The sequence below is a fragment of the Eschrichtius robustus genome, chromosome 3 (genome assembly GCF_028021215.1).
Source record: "Eschrichtius robustus isolate mEscRob2 chromosome 3, mEscRob2.pri, whole genome shotgun sequence".
NCBI classification, from domain to species: Eukaryota; Metazoa; Chordata; class Mammalia; order Artiodactyla; family Eschrichtiidae; genus Eschrichtius; species Eschrichtius robustus.
The window spans coordinates 26,141,580-26,159,447 of record NC_090826.1 but is presented as its reverse complement, the minus strand read 5'-3'; the positions used below and the strand labels follow the sequence as shown (position 1 = coordinate 26,159,447).

At 45.0% G+C, this 17,868-nt stretch overlaps 1 protein-coding gene across 3 annotated transcripts; it reads left to right on the top strand.

Annotated features, from left to right (window-relative positions):
• The first annotated feature begins 599 nt into the window (after window positions 1–599).
• SYNC (syncoilin, intermediate filament protein) lies at window positions 600–17,868 on the top strand. Of its 3 annotated transcripts, XM_068539423.1 has the most exons (5): window positions 705–782; window positions 2,280–2,385; window positions 5,894–7,037; window positions 14,225–14,349; window positions 15,959–17,868. In XM_068539423.1, exons 3-5 carry the CDS (start codon window positions 6,051–6,053, stop codon window positions 16,032–16,034), a joined length of 1,188 nt encoding a protein of 395 aa, XP_068395524.1. In that variant the 5' UTR covers window positions 705–782; window positions 2,280–2,385; window positions 5,894–6,050; the 3' UTR covers window positions 16,035–17,868. The 3 variants fall into 3 exon arrangements, with proteins under 3 accessions (XP_068395525.1, XP_068395523.1, XP_068395524.1); XM_068539424.1 differs by lacking the exons at window positions 2,280–2,385; window positions 15,959–17,868 and adding an exon at window positions 14,530–15,050 and having other exon boundaries at window positions 600–782; window positions 14,225–14,357; XM_068539422.1 differs by lacking the exon at window positions 2,280–2,385 and having other exon boundaries at window positions 603–782.

Here is a 17,868-nt window from a genome sequence, read left to right as displayed (position 1 = left end):
GAGCAAGCGGAGAGACCCCTGGAAACCTCGCAGCGTGAGGGCGGAAAGCGGTGTTAAATATGGACTGAACCTTAGAGGCTTAAACCCTCCCACGCAGTCCTCCCACCGCCCTTCCCCAGGCTCCGGACTGTCCCCAAACGTACGGGGTGTAGTGTTACCCCTCCTCCGCCAGCCCTTGGCGACAGCTGCGGGGCACAGCGCTCAGGCGAGGGGGCATCGCAGGGCGCTGGGCGGCGGCTGACACCCCCGAATTCCTGCAGGCGGCGGGCAGGGTGCGGGGTCCCTCGAGGTCCCCAACCCCACACCCTGCCCCCCTCCCGGGCCGGTCGGGCAGGGCAAGCGCTCTCCTGAGGCTGCGGAGCCACCTTCCTCCACTGCCCCCCCCCGCCGCGCCCAAACTGGGACCCTCGGAAGGGAAAGGTGGAGAGAAAGAAGGTTCGGGAAGACCTCAGAGGGGCTGGTTTTGGAGACGCCGACCCCCCCCCCATACCTCCCCACACACCTCCCCCCACACCCTCCGCTGGTCGCGGGAGGGGCGGCATCTCCCCGCCCCCGGGCCGCGCGGCCCGCTCCCTCCGCCCGCGGCTGGAGCCTGGGCCAAGTGGGCGCGCCCGGCCGGGGGCCGGCGGGATCCGGTGTCGGCTGCAGCTGGCAGTGCGGCGGACGGGCGCGGGCGGCCTGGGGGGCCAGCTATTAATACCGCGGCCGCCCAGCCCGGGTCGCGCAGCCATGGCCAGCCCGGAGCCCCGGCGCGGCGGGGACGGCGCCGCCCAGGCCGCGAGGTAGGAAAGGACCGTCCCGGGCCCGCGTCGCCGCCCCTGGGGAAGGGGTGCTGGATGGATCCTCACCCCCCCGCGAGCTCCTTTCGCCGGGCGGGGGCGGGGGTCCAGCCTGGGTGGGGCACGGGGCGGAGCCACCCGCTAAGGGAGGTGGGGGCGTCTGGCCCCGGCCCGGCACCTCCGGGTTGTCTGGGACTTTTTATAATTACCCCTCCCCCTCCCACGGGCGGTGTGAGGATTAACGGCTTCACACTAGCGGGCACCAACCGTCAGATGCCACTCGGCCCCCAGTGGCCAAAGACGCTACCCGTTTTCTTTCGTTGCTCACCCCCAATGCAGCTGGAGATGGAGGCCTCCAGTTGCTGAATTTGCCGTGTGGAAGAGACTTGGTGCAAGGTTGGGCGGCTGCCAGCTTGGAGTTGAGAGTCTGTTCAAGCAGCTGGTTCTCTCTGGTCTGGGGCCTGGGGTGGTGTTGGGCGGGGCGGGGGTGGGGGAGAGTCTACTGTCCCAGACCAGCAAGAGGGCCTTGGTTGGCAGGGGCCCTGGAGGGGAGGCCCTCTCCATCATCCAACGGTCAGCTCCGCCACTGGTTAGCGGGGAAGGGACCTGTGGCTGAAGGATTTGGGGCGAGTAGGCAGCATTTCTGCCCCAGGTCAGCCTGTAGCCCTGGACTTCCTCTTGTACCAAGAGGTAGAGGTGCAAACACACACACCTGACACCCCTCCCCTGTCACCAAGGGCACAAAGCTGAGCCTAGTTTTACATGTGCACTCACCTGTACACACATAGGGGTACACACAGAGTCAGTCACACACCAACTCATGCCTGCACAGTGTCACAAACACTCCCAGTCACATCCCTGATGGGTTGGGAGCTGCTGGAATCCTCTAGGGACAGGGACAAAGTGGCAGAGAGGGAGGCTGCTTGGAGCCCAAGGAAACCTGAGGTCAGGGGACCCAGTTAAGCTGGCCCCCTTGCCCCTAGACCTCCCATAATCTACTTTTCCCCAGCTCCTTAGAGAGAGACAGCGGTGTGAGGGCAGCACCTAGCAGAGGCATTGTGGATGGGGTGACTGAGTGGTGTGTGGTAACAGCACTGCCTGCAAGTCAGGAGACCTGGAATCTACTTCCAGCTTTGCCGCTCGACCTTGGGCAAGTTTCCTCCCTGGAGCTCAGTTGGTTGCTGCCTGCCTACCTTCTACGGAGCCCCACCCTGGGATATAGAGAGAATAACTGTAGTTGTTGTTAGGAAATGGACTATCCGGGGCGACAGATACATGCTCTTCTGTAACACAAAGCACTTAGTTCAAAGATGAGCTGCCTACAAAGTGCCTTGAGAACACAAGAATGGGAGTTGTCTGGGAAATGCTTAACAGAGGAGGTGGAGTTTGAGCAGGGTTTGAAGGATGAGTAGACATTTGTTAGGTAAATAGATATAAATATATTTTGAATGCTAGGGCCGAGCTCTATTATACCTGCCGTAGTTGTTTTACCTCTTTCAGATCTTATGCCTGTTCTAAGACGAGAGTGGTAAAAAGGAGCTCCGGCTCTGGAGCCAGACCGCCGGCCTTCGCCAGGCTCCACCACGTACGAGTTGTAGAACTTTGAGTGAGTTCTTTACTCTGTGCTTTGGTTTCCTAATCTATAAAATGGGGATAATGGATGAGCATCAGATAAATGAGTATTTATGGGAAACGCTTAGAATACTTCCTTGAACACAATTACATTATTCCAGGGTGGAGGACTCAGCTGGAGCATGATGTGAGGGCCGTCTGCCGGCAAAGCAGGGACTCTGTTGAGGATCCGGGTGGGTCTGGCTAGCTGAGCAGGTGCATCCTTCCTGGCACTAGGAACTCTACTTTTCCAGGTAGTGTAGGACTGTTCTCTAGTCAGGTGGTATACAATGAATTGTATTTTCTCAGCTGGACCCTTTAGACATTGTGGGGTAGGAGTAGGAGGTATAAAAGTTAACGCATGTTACGGGTTGTCAAGCATTGGGTGGGCTATGGGGAGTAATGTGAGATGAGGCTGAAGAGGTATGTTGAGGTCACATCTTTAAGGGCCTTAAATCTACGCTAAGCAGTTGGCTATATATGGTGAAGTGGAGCAAGATGGTTTGCTTTATATTATAGCAAGCTGCATCACTGTCAAGAATAGACTGGGATGAGAAGGAAGAAGGCTTATGGGAAGGCTGGTACGAAAGTGCGGGTGAGAGATGATGACTCGGAGGAGGGTCCTGGCAGTGGGGTGAAGAGGGAGATTGAGACTGGAGACTTTCTGAGATAGAAACGTCAGTTCTTAGTGAGTTGGCTGTTTAAAGACCATTTGTCTATTGACAGAGGGATGGATAAAGAAGATGTGGTACATATATATAATGGAATATTACTCAGCCATAAAAAAAAATGAAATAATGCCATTTGCAGCAATATGGATGGACCTAGAGATTGTCATACTGAGTGAAGTAAGTCAGACAGAGAAAGACAAATATCATATAATATCACTTACATGTGGAATCTAAAAAAAAAAAAAAAAAAAAAGGTACAAGGACTTCCCTGGTGGTCCAGCGGGTAAGACTCCATGCTCCCAATGCAGGGGACCTGGGTTTGATCCCTGGTCAGGGAACTAGATCCCACATGCATGCTGCAACTAAGAAATCTGCATGCCGCAACTAAAGATCCCACATTGCCACAGCTAAGACCCAGCACAGCCAAAATAAATAATAAAAATAAATAAGAAATAAATAAATATTTTAAAAAATGGTACAAATGAACTTATTTACAAAACAGAAATAGAGTCACAGATGTAAAACACAAACTTACGGTTACCAGGGGGAAAGGGGAGGAAGAGGTAAATTGGGAGATTGGGATTGACATATACACAGTACTATATATACAGTAGATAACTAATAAGGACCTACTGCACAGCACAGGGAACTCTACTCAATACTCTGTAATGACCTATACGGGAAAAGAATCTAAAAAATTAGAGTGGATATATGTATATGTATAACTGATTCACTTTGCTGTACAGCAGAAACTAACACAACATTGTAAATCAACTGTACTCCAATTAAAAAACTAAAAAAAGACTGCTTGTCTCATCAGCCGGATGTATGGTGTTATATTTCTCTGAGCTGGAGAATACAGGTGTAACAAGCTCAGGGAGAAGGATAATTTGGTGGCAGTTGAGTTTGAGGTGCCAAGTAACATCAGATGAAGATATCTAAAAAAGCACTCCAGGGCTTCCCTGGTGGCACAGTGGTTAAGAATCCGCCTGCTGATGCAGAGGACACGGGTTCGAGCCCTGGTCCGGGAAGATCCCACATGCCGCAGAGCAGCTAAGCCTGTGTGCCACAACTACTGAGCCTGCGCTCTAGAGCCTGCGAGCCACAACTACTGAAGCCCGCACACCTAAAGCCCGTGCTCTGCAACAAGAGAAGCCACCGCAATGAGAAGCCCATGCACTGCAGCGAAGAGTAGCCCACACTCGCCGCAACTAGAGAAAGCCCGTGCCCAGCAACAAAGACCCAACTCAGCCAAAAATAAATAAATAAATGCATTTATAAAAAACAAAAAAAGCATTCCATCTCTGGTAAAGTGAAGTGAATGGACTAGGTGATTGTTGAGTTGTCATTAAGTTTTAGATTTTGGTGCAGGTGCAGGGGTTGAATGAGGCCAGTGATGTCTGGGGCCTCGTGAAGCCACACTTTTGTGGTTTCCAGAGGGCCATCAGGAGATACAAAAGGGAAGCCAGGGATTCCTGGGGTGTAGCGAGGAGGACTGAGAACACGATTTAGAATAAAAATAATCTTTATTGGGAACTTGGAGCTAAGAAATAGAGCTGAAAACCTGGACGCAAGTAAGCCTTTTCAAGACAAATCAAATTCTTTGTTTGATATGTGAGGCTTTTCATTTATACTTTATATCTTAAATAAGAAAAGTTTACTGAAAGCTACACTCACATTTAGTCTGTTTGATAAGTGGTGCACTCTTGAGTATCTTGAGTTTCCTTGAGCAAATTACTTAATCTCTTTAACCTCCATTTCCTGATCTGTAAAATGGGAATCATAAATGTAACCACCTCATAGAATTGTTATGAGGATTAAATGAATTGATATATGTAAAACATTTAGAACAGGGCCTGGTATATATAAGACCTTTAAAAGTGTAATTTATTATTATTTCCATGGTATTTTATATTTTCAAAGAATTGCTCAGGGATCCAAGGTAGGTAAGATGCATTTGAAACAGGAAAGACCAAAGCCACTTGAGGGCCAAAGCAGCAGGAGAGCATTCCTCAACAGGAACTGAGTAAGCTAGCAGGCAATGGGCAGCTGGGTTAAGGGGCTCATCTGTTAGAATCACAGAATCTGAATTCACGAGCAATGACAGGCTAGAAGGATGGGCCAATTCTAACAAGATGAAGTTTTATAGGAACAAGAGATGTGGTTTAAAAGCACTTGGTGTGAAAAAGTCTTCAGGATTTTATTCAAACTCAGCATTTATCAAGAATATGATGGAGCTGCCCTATATGCTAAGGGCATCTTGACTGCAACAATAGGAGTATAGTGTCCAGAGAATCACTGCTCAGAGTACACCTGGGTATTGCTTCCTATACCCATCCCCAAGGGATAGCGAGCCTGTCAACTTGGAGCTTGTCAGAAAGAAGTGACCCAAATGAGGAGGGTACTGGAAACCTTGGCATGCATGGAATCACTGAAGGAAAAATCAGTTCTCTTTAAGTGTTCAAAGAACTTACATGGAAAAGAAATTAGATTTGTCTGATTCTAGAAAGAAGAATCAAACCCAGGGAAAAATTGCAGGGAAGGTTTTACCTCAACACTAGAATTTTCTTATGACAGTGGAACATACAGTAGCTCAGGTGTGAGTTTCCCGTCCTTGAAGGTATGTAAGCAGAGACTCGACACTGACATCATGGGGATGGTGTCAGATCTAAGCAATGGGCTGTGTCGGGGTGGATCGATGGAGGGAAGGGGCAGACGAGTGCTCTCTGAGATGTGAGAATTTGACATAAATTAGGCCTGTGTCCTACTGGCTCCAGTCACAAACCATCCCAGGATCGTGGCTGCCCTCTCACCTTGTCATTTCTCTTGCAGGAACACAAGAGCAGAGGCCACTTCTCTTCAAGAGGAGAACTCTGAATCCCCGTATGAGGTGGGGACCTGGAACCCAGAAGTTGCTCTGTCTTTGGAAGGGACCTTGAACTTAGAGGATATCCTCTACCTGGGGGACACAGGTGACTTTGATGTGGCTATGTATGTGGAAGAGACCAAGAAGCCCGAGGAGATGCTGCATATTGAGGAGACCAGGACGCCTGATGAGGCCCTGTATGTGGAGGAGCCAGAAAAGCCAGGGGAGATGCTATATGTGGAAGAGCCCGTGAAGCCGGGAAAGACTACAAGCCCAGAGCAGATGGTTTATGGAGGAGAGACAGTCCCGAGCGAGGAGAAACCTAACCCCGAGGAGAGCCTCAGAGCTGGGCCGGGTCCCAGCACAGAGGGGAGCCTGAGCACAGGGGACCTGGAATTGCTGGAGGGGCGTTTCCAGCAGTGTGTCCAAGCCGTGGCCCAGCTGGAAGAGGAGAGGGATCAGCTCATCCACGAGCTTGTGTTGCTCCGGGAACCAGCCCTGCAGGAGGTGCAACGGGTCCACCAGGACATCCTGGCTGCCTACAAACTGCACGCCCAGGCAGAGCTGGAGAGGGATGGGCTGAGGGAGGAGATCCGGCTGGTCAAGCAGAAGCTGTTCAAGGTGACGAAGGAATGTGTGTCCTACCAATATCAGCTGGAGTGCCGCCGGCAGGACGTGGCCCAGTTCGCCGAGTTCCGAGAAGTGCTGACCGCCCGGGCGGCCCAGCTCTCGGAGGAATTAGCCCAGCTTCTGGATGCCTATCAGAAGCAGAAGGAGCAGTTACGGCAACAACTAGAAGCACCTCCAAGCCAGAGGGACGGGCACTTTCTCCAGGAGAGCCGGCAGCTCTCTGCCCAGTTCGAGAACCTCATGGCGGAGAGCCGCCAGGGCCTGGAGCAGGAGTATGAGCCTCAGCTGCTGCGGCTCCTAGAGAGGAAAGAAGCTGTGGCCGAAGCTCTGCAGAAAGCCCAGGCCGAGATCCAGGCGATGAAGGAGGCTCTGCGACCACTGCAGGCAGAGGCCCTTCAGCTCCACCTGCAAAACAGGAATCTGGAGGACCAGACCACCCTTGTGAGGCAAAAACGAGACGAGGAGGTGCAGCAGTACAGGGTAGGCCCACGTGGCATGAAAGGAAGTACAGTCTTTTAGCCTGGGGAGGAAAAGGGGATCGGGGCCAAATGTCTTTGGGCTGAAGGATACTAGCCTATGTAGGAAGAACAATTTGTTCCTTGGGCCATTCACTCACTTCTTTATGCCATTTTCCATTTCATTCATTCAGGCCTGTGCTAGGGCTGAAAGTTATCTTGCACTCTTAATTTACACAGCACTTTTACACCAATTATCTCACTTGATCTTCATTAATCCTCCAAGTCAACTATTATCATTTTTCATAGATGAGGAAACTGAGGCCCAGTGAGTTGGAGTAATTTGAACTCTAGTCTGACCACCCCCAAATATTTCAGTGCTCTTTCCACGGCACAATTTTCCAATTCTAAGTGAATCACACTTGGGTTTATATAGAGCAGGAGGGAATGAGGCTAGGTAGAATTCATTCTCTCCCCTCCCCCATATTCACCCTCAAGCCCCACCTATCTGATTTCTGCGTTGAAGTTTTTCCAGTCTTAAAAAACTGGGATGAAATCTATAAATCTCAATTCCTCGTTTTCCTTTTTTGTGCATTTGTCACCATTTCACTTGTATTCAAGCTATTTCTGATTGTGAGCCAGTTCTAATCCCTTTTAGAACAGAGTGGGAGATGAACACTAAGTGCATAAACACGTCTCTCTCCCCCACAGACTGTGAGCTTTCGGAAGGTAGGGCGTATGTTTCACTTATCTCTGCCACCAGGCTCTGAGTTAAGCCTGCATCAGTTAAGCACTGACTTAAGAGCTGCTGGGTACCGTGAGAAGACCACAGTGTGGTGCTTTTCAGAGCAGTACTTTTGTCTTTTGGAACACCCCTGTTTTGGATGAACTTAATCTTAGGCCCTGCCAGAGATTTTGACGTATCCTTAAGGGAACATGTCCTCTGTTGAAAATGGCTGCATTCACTTCACTGAAGATTTTGTCAAGCTTTCTGTAGCTTGTATTATGAAAACGGTGGGGTTTTTTGGTCATAATATTGAATGTTTTCAAACTATACATATATGCACTCCCCTCACTCACCCAACACTGCCCCCCGCCTTCACCGCACTGCTTTCTTACTGGGTCACAATCTAGTGAAAGGGCACTAATTATCTTTGCATAAACAAATACTAACCTTAACAGCTTACACTCAATCAAATGTTACGTTAATAATTGTAACCCAGGGTAGGAAGTAACATGTGATTTAAGAGAGGTACAGATAAGAATGCTATGGGATAATAGCCATGGATTAAATCAGAGAACCCATAACGGAGGACAATGTTATTTGAGCTAAGTGTTGAAGTATAGGTAAGATCTAGAGCAGTGCTGTCCAACAGAAATATAATGCAAGCCACATATATAATTTGAAATTTTCTAATAACCACATAAAAAGAGAAATAGGTGAAGGTAATTTTAATATATTTTATTTAATCTAATAGATCTAAAATATAATTTGTAACTTGGCTGCATGTGAAAGGTGAAAAACTGAGAGGTGAGTTGAACCTGTAAAGGTAAGTCGGGGCAGATCACATTGGATTTTGAAATCCAAACTGGGGAGTTTGGACTTTATTCAGTGGTCAGTTTCATCCATAAAGGTTTTTTTTTTTTTAAGAGCTTCTTTTTATTTTATTTTTTATTATTTATTTATTTATTTATTTTTGGCTGTGTTGGGTCTTCGTTGCTGTGCGTGGGCTTTCTCTAGTTGTGTTGAGCGGGGGCTACTCTGTTGCGGTGCGCAGGCTTCTCATTGTGGTGGCTTCTCTTGTTGCGGAGCGTGGGCTCTAGGCATGCAGGCTTCAGTAGTTGTGGCACACGGGCTTAGTTGCTCCGCGGCATGTAGGATCTTCCCGGACCAGGGCTTGAACCCGTGTCCCCTGCATTGGCAGGTGGATTCTTAACCACTGCGCCACCAGGGAAGTCCCCATAAAGGTATTTAATCAAGGGATTAACATGATCGTTGCTCTCCTTTTAGAAACAGTATTGGTGGCAGTGTGTAAAATGGGCTAGAGACCCAGAGGCAAGGAGACTAATTAGGAAGCTACTATTGGTAAAAGGAAACAATGGTAGCAGGAATAAAAGGAAGGGGAAGGATACAAGAACAAATGTAGAATAAACTTGGCTACAGAATGAGTGGGGCAGAGAGGTGAGAAGTCAAAGAGGATGCTTAGATTTCAGGCAAGACTAACTAGGATGGTGGTGCTCTAAGTAAGGAATTCTCAGGATTAGAATTTTCTGACATAGTACTAGAGTTGTAGAACTTTTCCCCAGTGATTTTCGTCACTGTACTGGATTTGTTTCGTATTTGATGATCTGTGCACCTTTCCAAAGATCATTCTATAGAAAACAATCTTGATGGGTGTCTCCTATCGCCATACCATAATTAAAGTAGGAATAAAGGTCTGAAGGAGCTAATGCTTCTCTTTCTTTTCTTTTTTTAAAAATTTATTTATTTTGTTTATTTATTTTTGGCCGCGTTGGGTCTTCGTTGCTGTGCGCGGGCTTCCTCTAGTTGCGGCGAGCACAGGCTACTCTTCGTTGCGGTGCACGGGCTTCTCATTGCAGTGGCTTCTCCTGTTGCGGAGCATGGGCTCTACATGCGTGGGCTTCAGTAGTTGTGGCTCGCGGGCTCTAGAGCGCAGGCTCAGTAGTTGTGGCGCACGGGCTTAGTTGCTCTGTGGCATGTGGGACCTTCCCGGACCAGGGCTCAAACCTGTATCCCCTGCATTGGCAGGCAGATTCTTAACCACTGCGCCACCAGGGAAGTCCCAGTTCTTCTTTCTGAAATGGCTTCTTCCTAAACTGTTTGCCAAAGGCCACTTATGGCATCTGATTACTTTTCAAGGGTACACTTCACTCTTATGACTATAAACTTTGCCTCTTTCATCACCATCATCCATTCATTCAACAAATGTTTTCTAAGTGCCTATTTTCTATGTGCCAGGCAATGAGCTATGTGCTGGCAAGGGATGAGACGTTGTGGTGTAGGGTGGAGGTGGGGGGCAGTCCCTGTCCTCAAAAAGTTTATAGTCCAATTAAAATATAATAATAATAATAAAATGAACAAAAAATACAAAAAATAAAAATTAAACAGAAAAAGAAAAGAAGAAATAAAAGTTTATAGTCCAGGAAGGATGCCAGATAAAATTTCATAAAATCTAATACACGTGATTGTAAGATGCATCCTGATCCAAGTAAGATGTTAAAGTGTGAGTTTTAGAATCAATGAAATAATTAATATGCTTCAGTGTGATAGACAATGTAATAGTTGTAGGAATAAAGCATTGTACTGAAGCAGGTATAATTACACCTGGGGAAATAAGGGGGAAATTTCATTAGAGGATTAACAATAGCTAGCATGTACGTGAAGTTCTTTACATGTAATAATTCATTTAATTCTTACCTCTGAGATAGGTATAACTACTGTCACCATCTGAAAAAACAAGAAAACAGGTGAGTCAGAGAAGTCATCTGTCCAGGGTTACACAGCTAGGAAGTGATGAAGGAAGGATGTAACCCTGTGCCATCGAGTTCAAGTCCACACTCAACTACTACAAGGTGTTTGAGCTGAGCCTTAAAGAATGAATTCACTGTGTAGACAAGGGAAGGGCATTCTAGGCAGAGGGAACAGCTTATATAAAAGCATGAAAACACAGACGTTGTTATGGGAAGTGAGAAGCTCAGTGTGGCTGGATCATAAGGAATGTGAGAAGTAGAGAGATGAGGCTGGAGAGGTAGATTGGGACCAGATTGCAAAGGGCTTTATGTATTCTTTAGGTCAGTGGTTTTCCTAAAAAGTTTTCTTCAAAGCCACAGACCCTTTCCCCAAAACAATTTTATATGGAATGCCAACATGTAAAACAAGTAAAAGTAGAGCTACTTTCTAACTAGAGTGACAAGGTCACTCCATCATGGCCTCCTCCTGGGGTTTCCTGGAAAACAGTTTGAAGACCATTTAAGAGCCTATCTATTATCTATCTATCTATCATCTACCTATCATCTATCATCTATCTATCATCTATCATCTATCTATCTTTCATCTATCTACCTATCATCTATCATCTGTCTATCATCTATCATCTATCATCTATCTCTCTATCATCTACCTTTCATCTATCATCTATCTACCATTTATCTATCATCTATCATCTACTATCTATCTATCGTCTATCATCTATCAATCATCTATCTATCATCTATCTCTACTTTTATATCTATCTATATGAAGGCAATAAAGCAATTAAGAGTATGAGCTCTAAGCCAGTGGCAAATCCTGGCTCTACCACTTACTAACTGGGAAACTTTGGACAAAATGACTTAACCTCTGTGGTTCAGCTCCCTCACATGTAAAACGGGATTAATAGGGCTGTTGCAAGGAATGAACTAGTTAATATCTGTAAAGTGCTGCTTATGGTGCCTGCCACATAGTTACGTACTCTAAGTGGCAGTGTGGAGGGTAGATTGAAAGAGCCTGGAAACACCACTTAGAGAGATGAGAGATGTGAGGTTAAATGGGTAGAATTTGGTGACTGGTTGCAGTGGGCAGGGTGAGGAATTTGCTGAGAATGATCTCAAAGTTTTTAGCTTGAAATTGGTAGACTTCTAATGCCGAAAGACGGAATATGCTTACTATCTGCATGCTTCACCTCAATAAGCATTATGTGTAGGGTGCCGGACATACTAAGAACCAGGAACCTACAATCTGGTTGGGAGTTAGACATGAATTAGAAAACAAATTGCAATATAAGGGAACAGATGCTATCTAGGTGACAGAAATGGCAGGAGTAAAGGCACAGCAATCTGACTTGGTCAGACTAGAGCAGCACTCTCCAACAGAAGTATCATGCAAGCCACAGATGTCATTTAAAAATTTCTAGGGGAACTTCCCTAGTGGTCCAGTGGTTAAGCCTCTGAGTTTCCAATGCAGGGGGCGTGGGTTCAATCTCTGGTTGAGGAACTAAGATCCCACATGCCACACAGCGTGGCCAAAAAAAGAAAAAAAAATTCTAGTAGCCACATTAAAAAAAAATGTAAGAAACAGGTGAAATTAATACATTTAACCCAGCATAGCAAAAATATTACCACTATAACATGTAATCAACATTAAAATTTGAGATATACATATATATATTTGGTGTCAAGTCTTAGAAATCTGCTGTGTATCTTACACTCACAGCACATCACAGTTCAGACTAGCCATATTTCAAGTACTCAATAGCCACATGTGGCTAGTGACTTCCATACTGGACAGTGCAGACTAGAGGAATAATGGAGGTTCTAGTTAGAGGTAAGGGTCCAACTAGCAGGAGTCTGAATGCCAGACTAGGAAAATGGAAAGCCTATGAAAGATTGAGATGATAAAGCAGGTTTGTTTTGTTTTGTTGGGTTTTTTTAGGTTTTTTTTGGCCACCCCGTGTGGCATGTGGGATCTTAGTTCCCCGACCAGGGATCAAACCTGTGCCCCCTGCAGTGGAAGCGTGGAGTCTTAACCCCTGGACCACCAGGGAAGTCCCAATAAAGCAGTTTTTAAAAAATTAACCCAGTGGTGCTACACAGGATTAAGAATGGAGATTGTCCTTAATTTCTGTCACTGTACAATACTTCCTTCATTCTGTGACAGTTTCTCCCTGTCAAGAGCTTATCAGTGATGGTGCAGACAGCCTTCACAAGCAGGTCTTTTGTATATCCAGCAAACAACAGGTTTGCTAGATGGTGAGGCTTGGGAAACTGGGGCACAGAGGTATGCAGATGCTTTCCTTTAGATAACATGCTCTTAGATAGTAAGGCCACATCTCTGTGTGGTATCAAAGCATGGCTAGGCACTAAAAAAAAAGACCTTTGACAATGTTGATGAAAGTTGAGATTCAGCCAGAGTATCAAAACACTGCAGATTGACATGCCACAAGTATATCAAGGATGACTCAGTGAACAAATTATTTAGATCCTTCTAATGACAGTATGCACCTAAACTGGATTCCTATTTTATTATTCTTCAAAATCTGAGGTAAAGTCATTGCTCCTTAAAAATGTGCCTTCCAATTTCAATGCTCCCTTCCCTTCCCAGCTCACCCATGCTTCCTGAGGATCCATGTCAGCTAGCAACCAAGGCACAGACTGATTTGCTGACATCTTCATTCCTCAGGCATTAATCCTAGGCAGAGACAATTTACCGAATGCATCCTGCCTGGTTTTGGCAGAATGGGAAATAGTTATCTGAAGACCCCTGAGGGCCTCCAGGGCATAGCACCTTCACCTTCCAACTTAGCACTTTAGAACGAATTGTCCTGATGTAATAAGCAAAGGATATAGGAAATATAACAACTCTGATACCCTCACTAATAAAGCATCTATTTGCATGCCATGTTGTGGTAAGTACTAAGTAAAGGTATCTCTGACTTCAAGGAGCTTCAAATATAATATTCAAGAATAACTCCTTACACAAAGACTTGGTTTCTTTCAACTTAAATTGCTGAAGTTGTAGGGTATTATAAAAACTACTGATTATTAACGGAAACAAACTTGTACATAGAGCAAAGGGTCTATAAAATTCTAGACCACCACTAGACAATCAAAATCCTCCCTGACACTTTTTTTTTTTCACTTATTTTTGGCTGCGTTGGGTCTTTGTTGCTGTGCGCGGGCTTTCTCTAGTTGCGGAGAGTGGGGGCTACTCTTCGTTGTGGTGCGCAGGCTTATTGTGGTGGCTTCTCTTGTTGCGGAGCACGGGCTCTAGGCACGCGGGCTCAGTAGTTGTGGCACACGGGCTCAGTAGTTGTGGCTCACGGGCTCTAGAGCGCAGGCTCAGTAGTTGTGGCGCACGGGCTTAGTTGCTCCGTGGCATGTGGGATCTTCCCGGACCAGGGCAGGCGGATTCTCAACCACTGCGCCACCAGGGAAGCCCCCGACACTTCTTAAAATTGGGAACCAAAAAAGTCCCTCTGAGAATCTGTCCACCCTTTGCAGGATTTTATTAAGATGTAAGCTGTGATTAACAGACAAGACTCCTTTCAGAACAGTATCACTGTCAAAAACAGTATCACCGTCAAAACACAAATTCTGTTTCTCAACCTCAACACTGCTATGGAGATTAAACAATGTGTAAGGAAATACACTATTATGGACAATGTCAGGTTTTTATTGTTTGGCGCATTAGAAATGTTCTTGGCCCTCATGCAGGAACAGCTGGAGGAAATGGAAGAACGACAGAGGCAGCTAAGAAGCGGGGTGCAACTCCAGCAACAGAGGAACAAAGAGATGGAGCAGCTAAGGATCAGCCTTGCTGAAGAGCTCTCAACGTACAAGTCAGTTTTTGCTGCTACCCAAATCTCAACTAACTGGCTGAGGGAATGGTGGGGAGGGCAGATGTTGCTCAGGGGAAATTTCTCTTGACAGTGAAAGGCAAAAAAAAAAAAAGGAAATTTTCAAATTGTGCTCATCTGTGAACAGATGGAAAATGGCTCTTTTTTTTTTTTAAACGGCTATGCTACCCAAGAGCCTGGAACAGGATAATGCTCCCACTTCTGAGGCAGGTGGAATCCAGACACAGCCTCAAGGTGATCCTTGTAGGTTACAAGAGCGGTGTCTGCACTGTTGCTGCTCTCCTAACAAGACTAGTGCCTGAAAAAAAGATTGTGTGTCTAATGACAAGTAAGTCATTTAGGGATAACACATACTTCCAGGTTGCCTGGTTCAAGCATTCAGGCTTCATTTGGAATGTTTCAATTTCTAGTAGGACTTAAAATATGTCCTGATTATCATCAGGAAATCCAGAACAGGATAAAACATCTAGGCTCTGTGCATTCTTACTTTCCTCACCCTACCTGACCCCATCTGCTATTCATAAAGTTTCCTTAGAATAGCAGAGAAGGCAGTTAGAGTACCTAATTCAGACTATGACTAAGGAGGCCAAGAAGGCTAAATTAATCTGTTAACAGTCATTTAAAAAGCTTAAGAGGGTGTTGTTTGTAGACTGAAGGACATGATTATTGCATAATTTGTGAAACAAGCAACACACCTATCCATTAAGTTCTTTACATACCAATATGTCCTCACATTCTATATAAAGTGCTGGATTCTCTTGGATAAAGAAACTAAGGATTAAAAAAGATCAAGTTGGATACTAGATAAATATCCATAAATTTTTATTAATTTCCTAGTTAATCCTACATTTTGGATACAAATTCACAAATAACTATTATTACTGATGCTTTTCCTAAATTACTAGGATTTTTTTTTTTCCTTTGGCCACCCTGTGTGGCTTGCAGGAGTTCCCCGATCAGGGATTGAACCCAGGGCCACAGCAGTGAAAGTGCTGACTCCTAACCACTGGACCACCAGGGAACTCCCATACTAGGATTTTCTTTTACCATGTTTCATCCAGGCATAACTGACTACGCTCATTGTTTGGGAGATTACTAGAACCTTGTAACTGAAGAAAATGATCTGCTAAACACCTTTGTGTGGATCAGATGAAAAGTACAACATGGAAAAGACAATGATTAATTCAAAGAATCGAAATTACAGAATTTCAGGCCTTGTAATACCTGTGTGTAAAGTTAACGTGGGCAGAAAAAATTTTTAGCTAGCCCCTCCCAAAGTCATCCTTGATTAGACGCAAAACACACTCTAACAATCTCTCCTCAATATGGCCCGCACTAAGCTTCAGAAATTCATTATTAAAAACTTTATACTGGGAATTCCCTGGTGGTCCAGTGGTTAGGACTCAGTGCTTTCACTGCTGTGGGCACCGGTTCAATCCCTGGCAGGGAACTAAGATCCTGCAAGCCATGCAGCGCACCCCCCCCCCCAAAAAACCCACAAACAAACAAAAAAACCCCACAAAAACTTTATACTGTGTTATTTCAAGTTGCAGAAAGTTTAAACTTATCCTTTTTTCTCTCAACCTTACAGGGGCTGTTTAGAAACATATGGCCGAATCTGTAACCAAGAAACGACGACAAAAAACTCCTTAGCAAAGGATCACTAAGTACCCTTTGGACATACTTTTTTCTAAACAGAAAAGGGAGTGCCAGGGATTTGGCAAGCAGTTCACTCTGGGAAAGTTACAAATACTGGCTGACCTGTTTAAAAAGATTCTAGGGCTGGCCGGAGGCAGAATAGTATCAGTCAACTCTTAGCTGGATTCTATTTCATAGGCTGCTGGTACTGATCTCAATGCACTGAGGAATGGAAAAATAAAAGTCTCCTGTCACCCATCAGCAACCCTCCACACAAAGTAAAGGATGAATGTATGGACACACCTTGCTGTATTGTGAAGAATGTATCTTGCCTTCTGTTGACCCAAAGCAGAAAGTTTTTCAGGAACACAGGTGGAGTCAAAAAGGCAGCCGATTTTCCTTATATTCAAGTTGACCCCTGAACAACGTGGGGGTTAATCTGCATATAACTTAGTTGGCCCTCGGTATCCGAGGTTCCTCCACATCCACGGACTCAACCAACCACTGCAGGTATAGTACTGTGGTATTTACTATTGAAAAGTATGTTATAAGTGGACCTGTGCAGTTCAAACCCACGTTGTTCAAGGGTCAACTGTATATGGGTTTAAAATTTGAATTCTTCTGTGCCATGACTGTTAGACTTTAATTGAATCCCTTTACAAAGTTTACTTTTCTTTAAGTCTGTGCTGATTCATGTAGATTTACTCTTGTGTCATGGTAATTTTCACTATACTCTAAAAGAACTACTGACTTAGAAAAAAGAACCAATCCAGATTTCCCCAAAGATGATTTTGATTTTTCACTTCATGAAAATGAATTTGGGTCAGAGTGATCTACTCAGTTAAATTGGGTGATTGAAGAACTGGGCATTTTACCTGGTTATGGCACTTGGCTTTCAAGAGCCTATTTTTCTAACCTCTAAGTACAGGCCCCAGTGAAAAAAATACTGGGGAGATTCAACCTCTCTATGAGAAAAGGTCAAACACCTTTTCCAAATTTAAATTTTGCCTTAAATTCTCTCTGCCACACTGCCTCTGACATTCTTGAAAGTTCATGTAGTTCTCTAGAGATAGACTTCAAAAAGATGTTATTTTATCAAAGACTAATCTGTGCACCTCTGATTCAGTATTTTACGTCTTTCACTTTCCCTGGGAAGGAGTAAAGCTCTTTGCTATACCTCTGGGTCTATTATATTTAATTATGCTCTTGGTAGTCAAAGACCATAGAAAATAACTGTCATCTGAACAACTCTTCTAGAAGCCAGAGACTGGTGTTTGATGGATATTATATATTAAATAAAACCCATCAGCGTGGGGTTATGTAGAAAAGCAATTTATTCCATTATAAGCACTTACACAGTTAGTCATGGAGAGTAACAGGCCTGCTGGTGAAACAGGTCACCCAAAATAGAGATGGTATCAAACTAGTGGTCAAGGACTAACTCCTTAAAAAAAAAAAAAAGCAACTCTTATCCAGGATTAATTTAATTTTAAAAACAAATACAAGCTATTGATTCACTCTTCTCAATTTAACTGGACAGTCTACCTGTGGTATAACTGTCAGGTAAAAACATACATCTTTACAACTTGGTGGTCCCAAGTTTTTTTTTTTTTTTTTTTTTAAACCATTTCACAGAAAGGAAAGAAATAATATGAAAACAGCTCAAGAAATACACTAACAAGCAAAAATATATGGGGAAAGAGGAACGCATTGTTTTGACTTAACTGAAGAAACTGAGAGGAGACTGGTCTATGTAAGAAAATGTGTATCCTGGAAAGTTTGGTGTGAAGATTTTAGAGCAGGAATTTATATGACTTGAATCTCCCCTATTTCCTGAATAAAGACGACATCTTGTAGTATTTA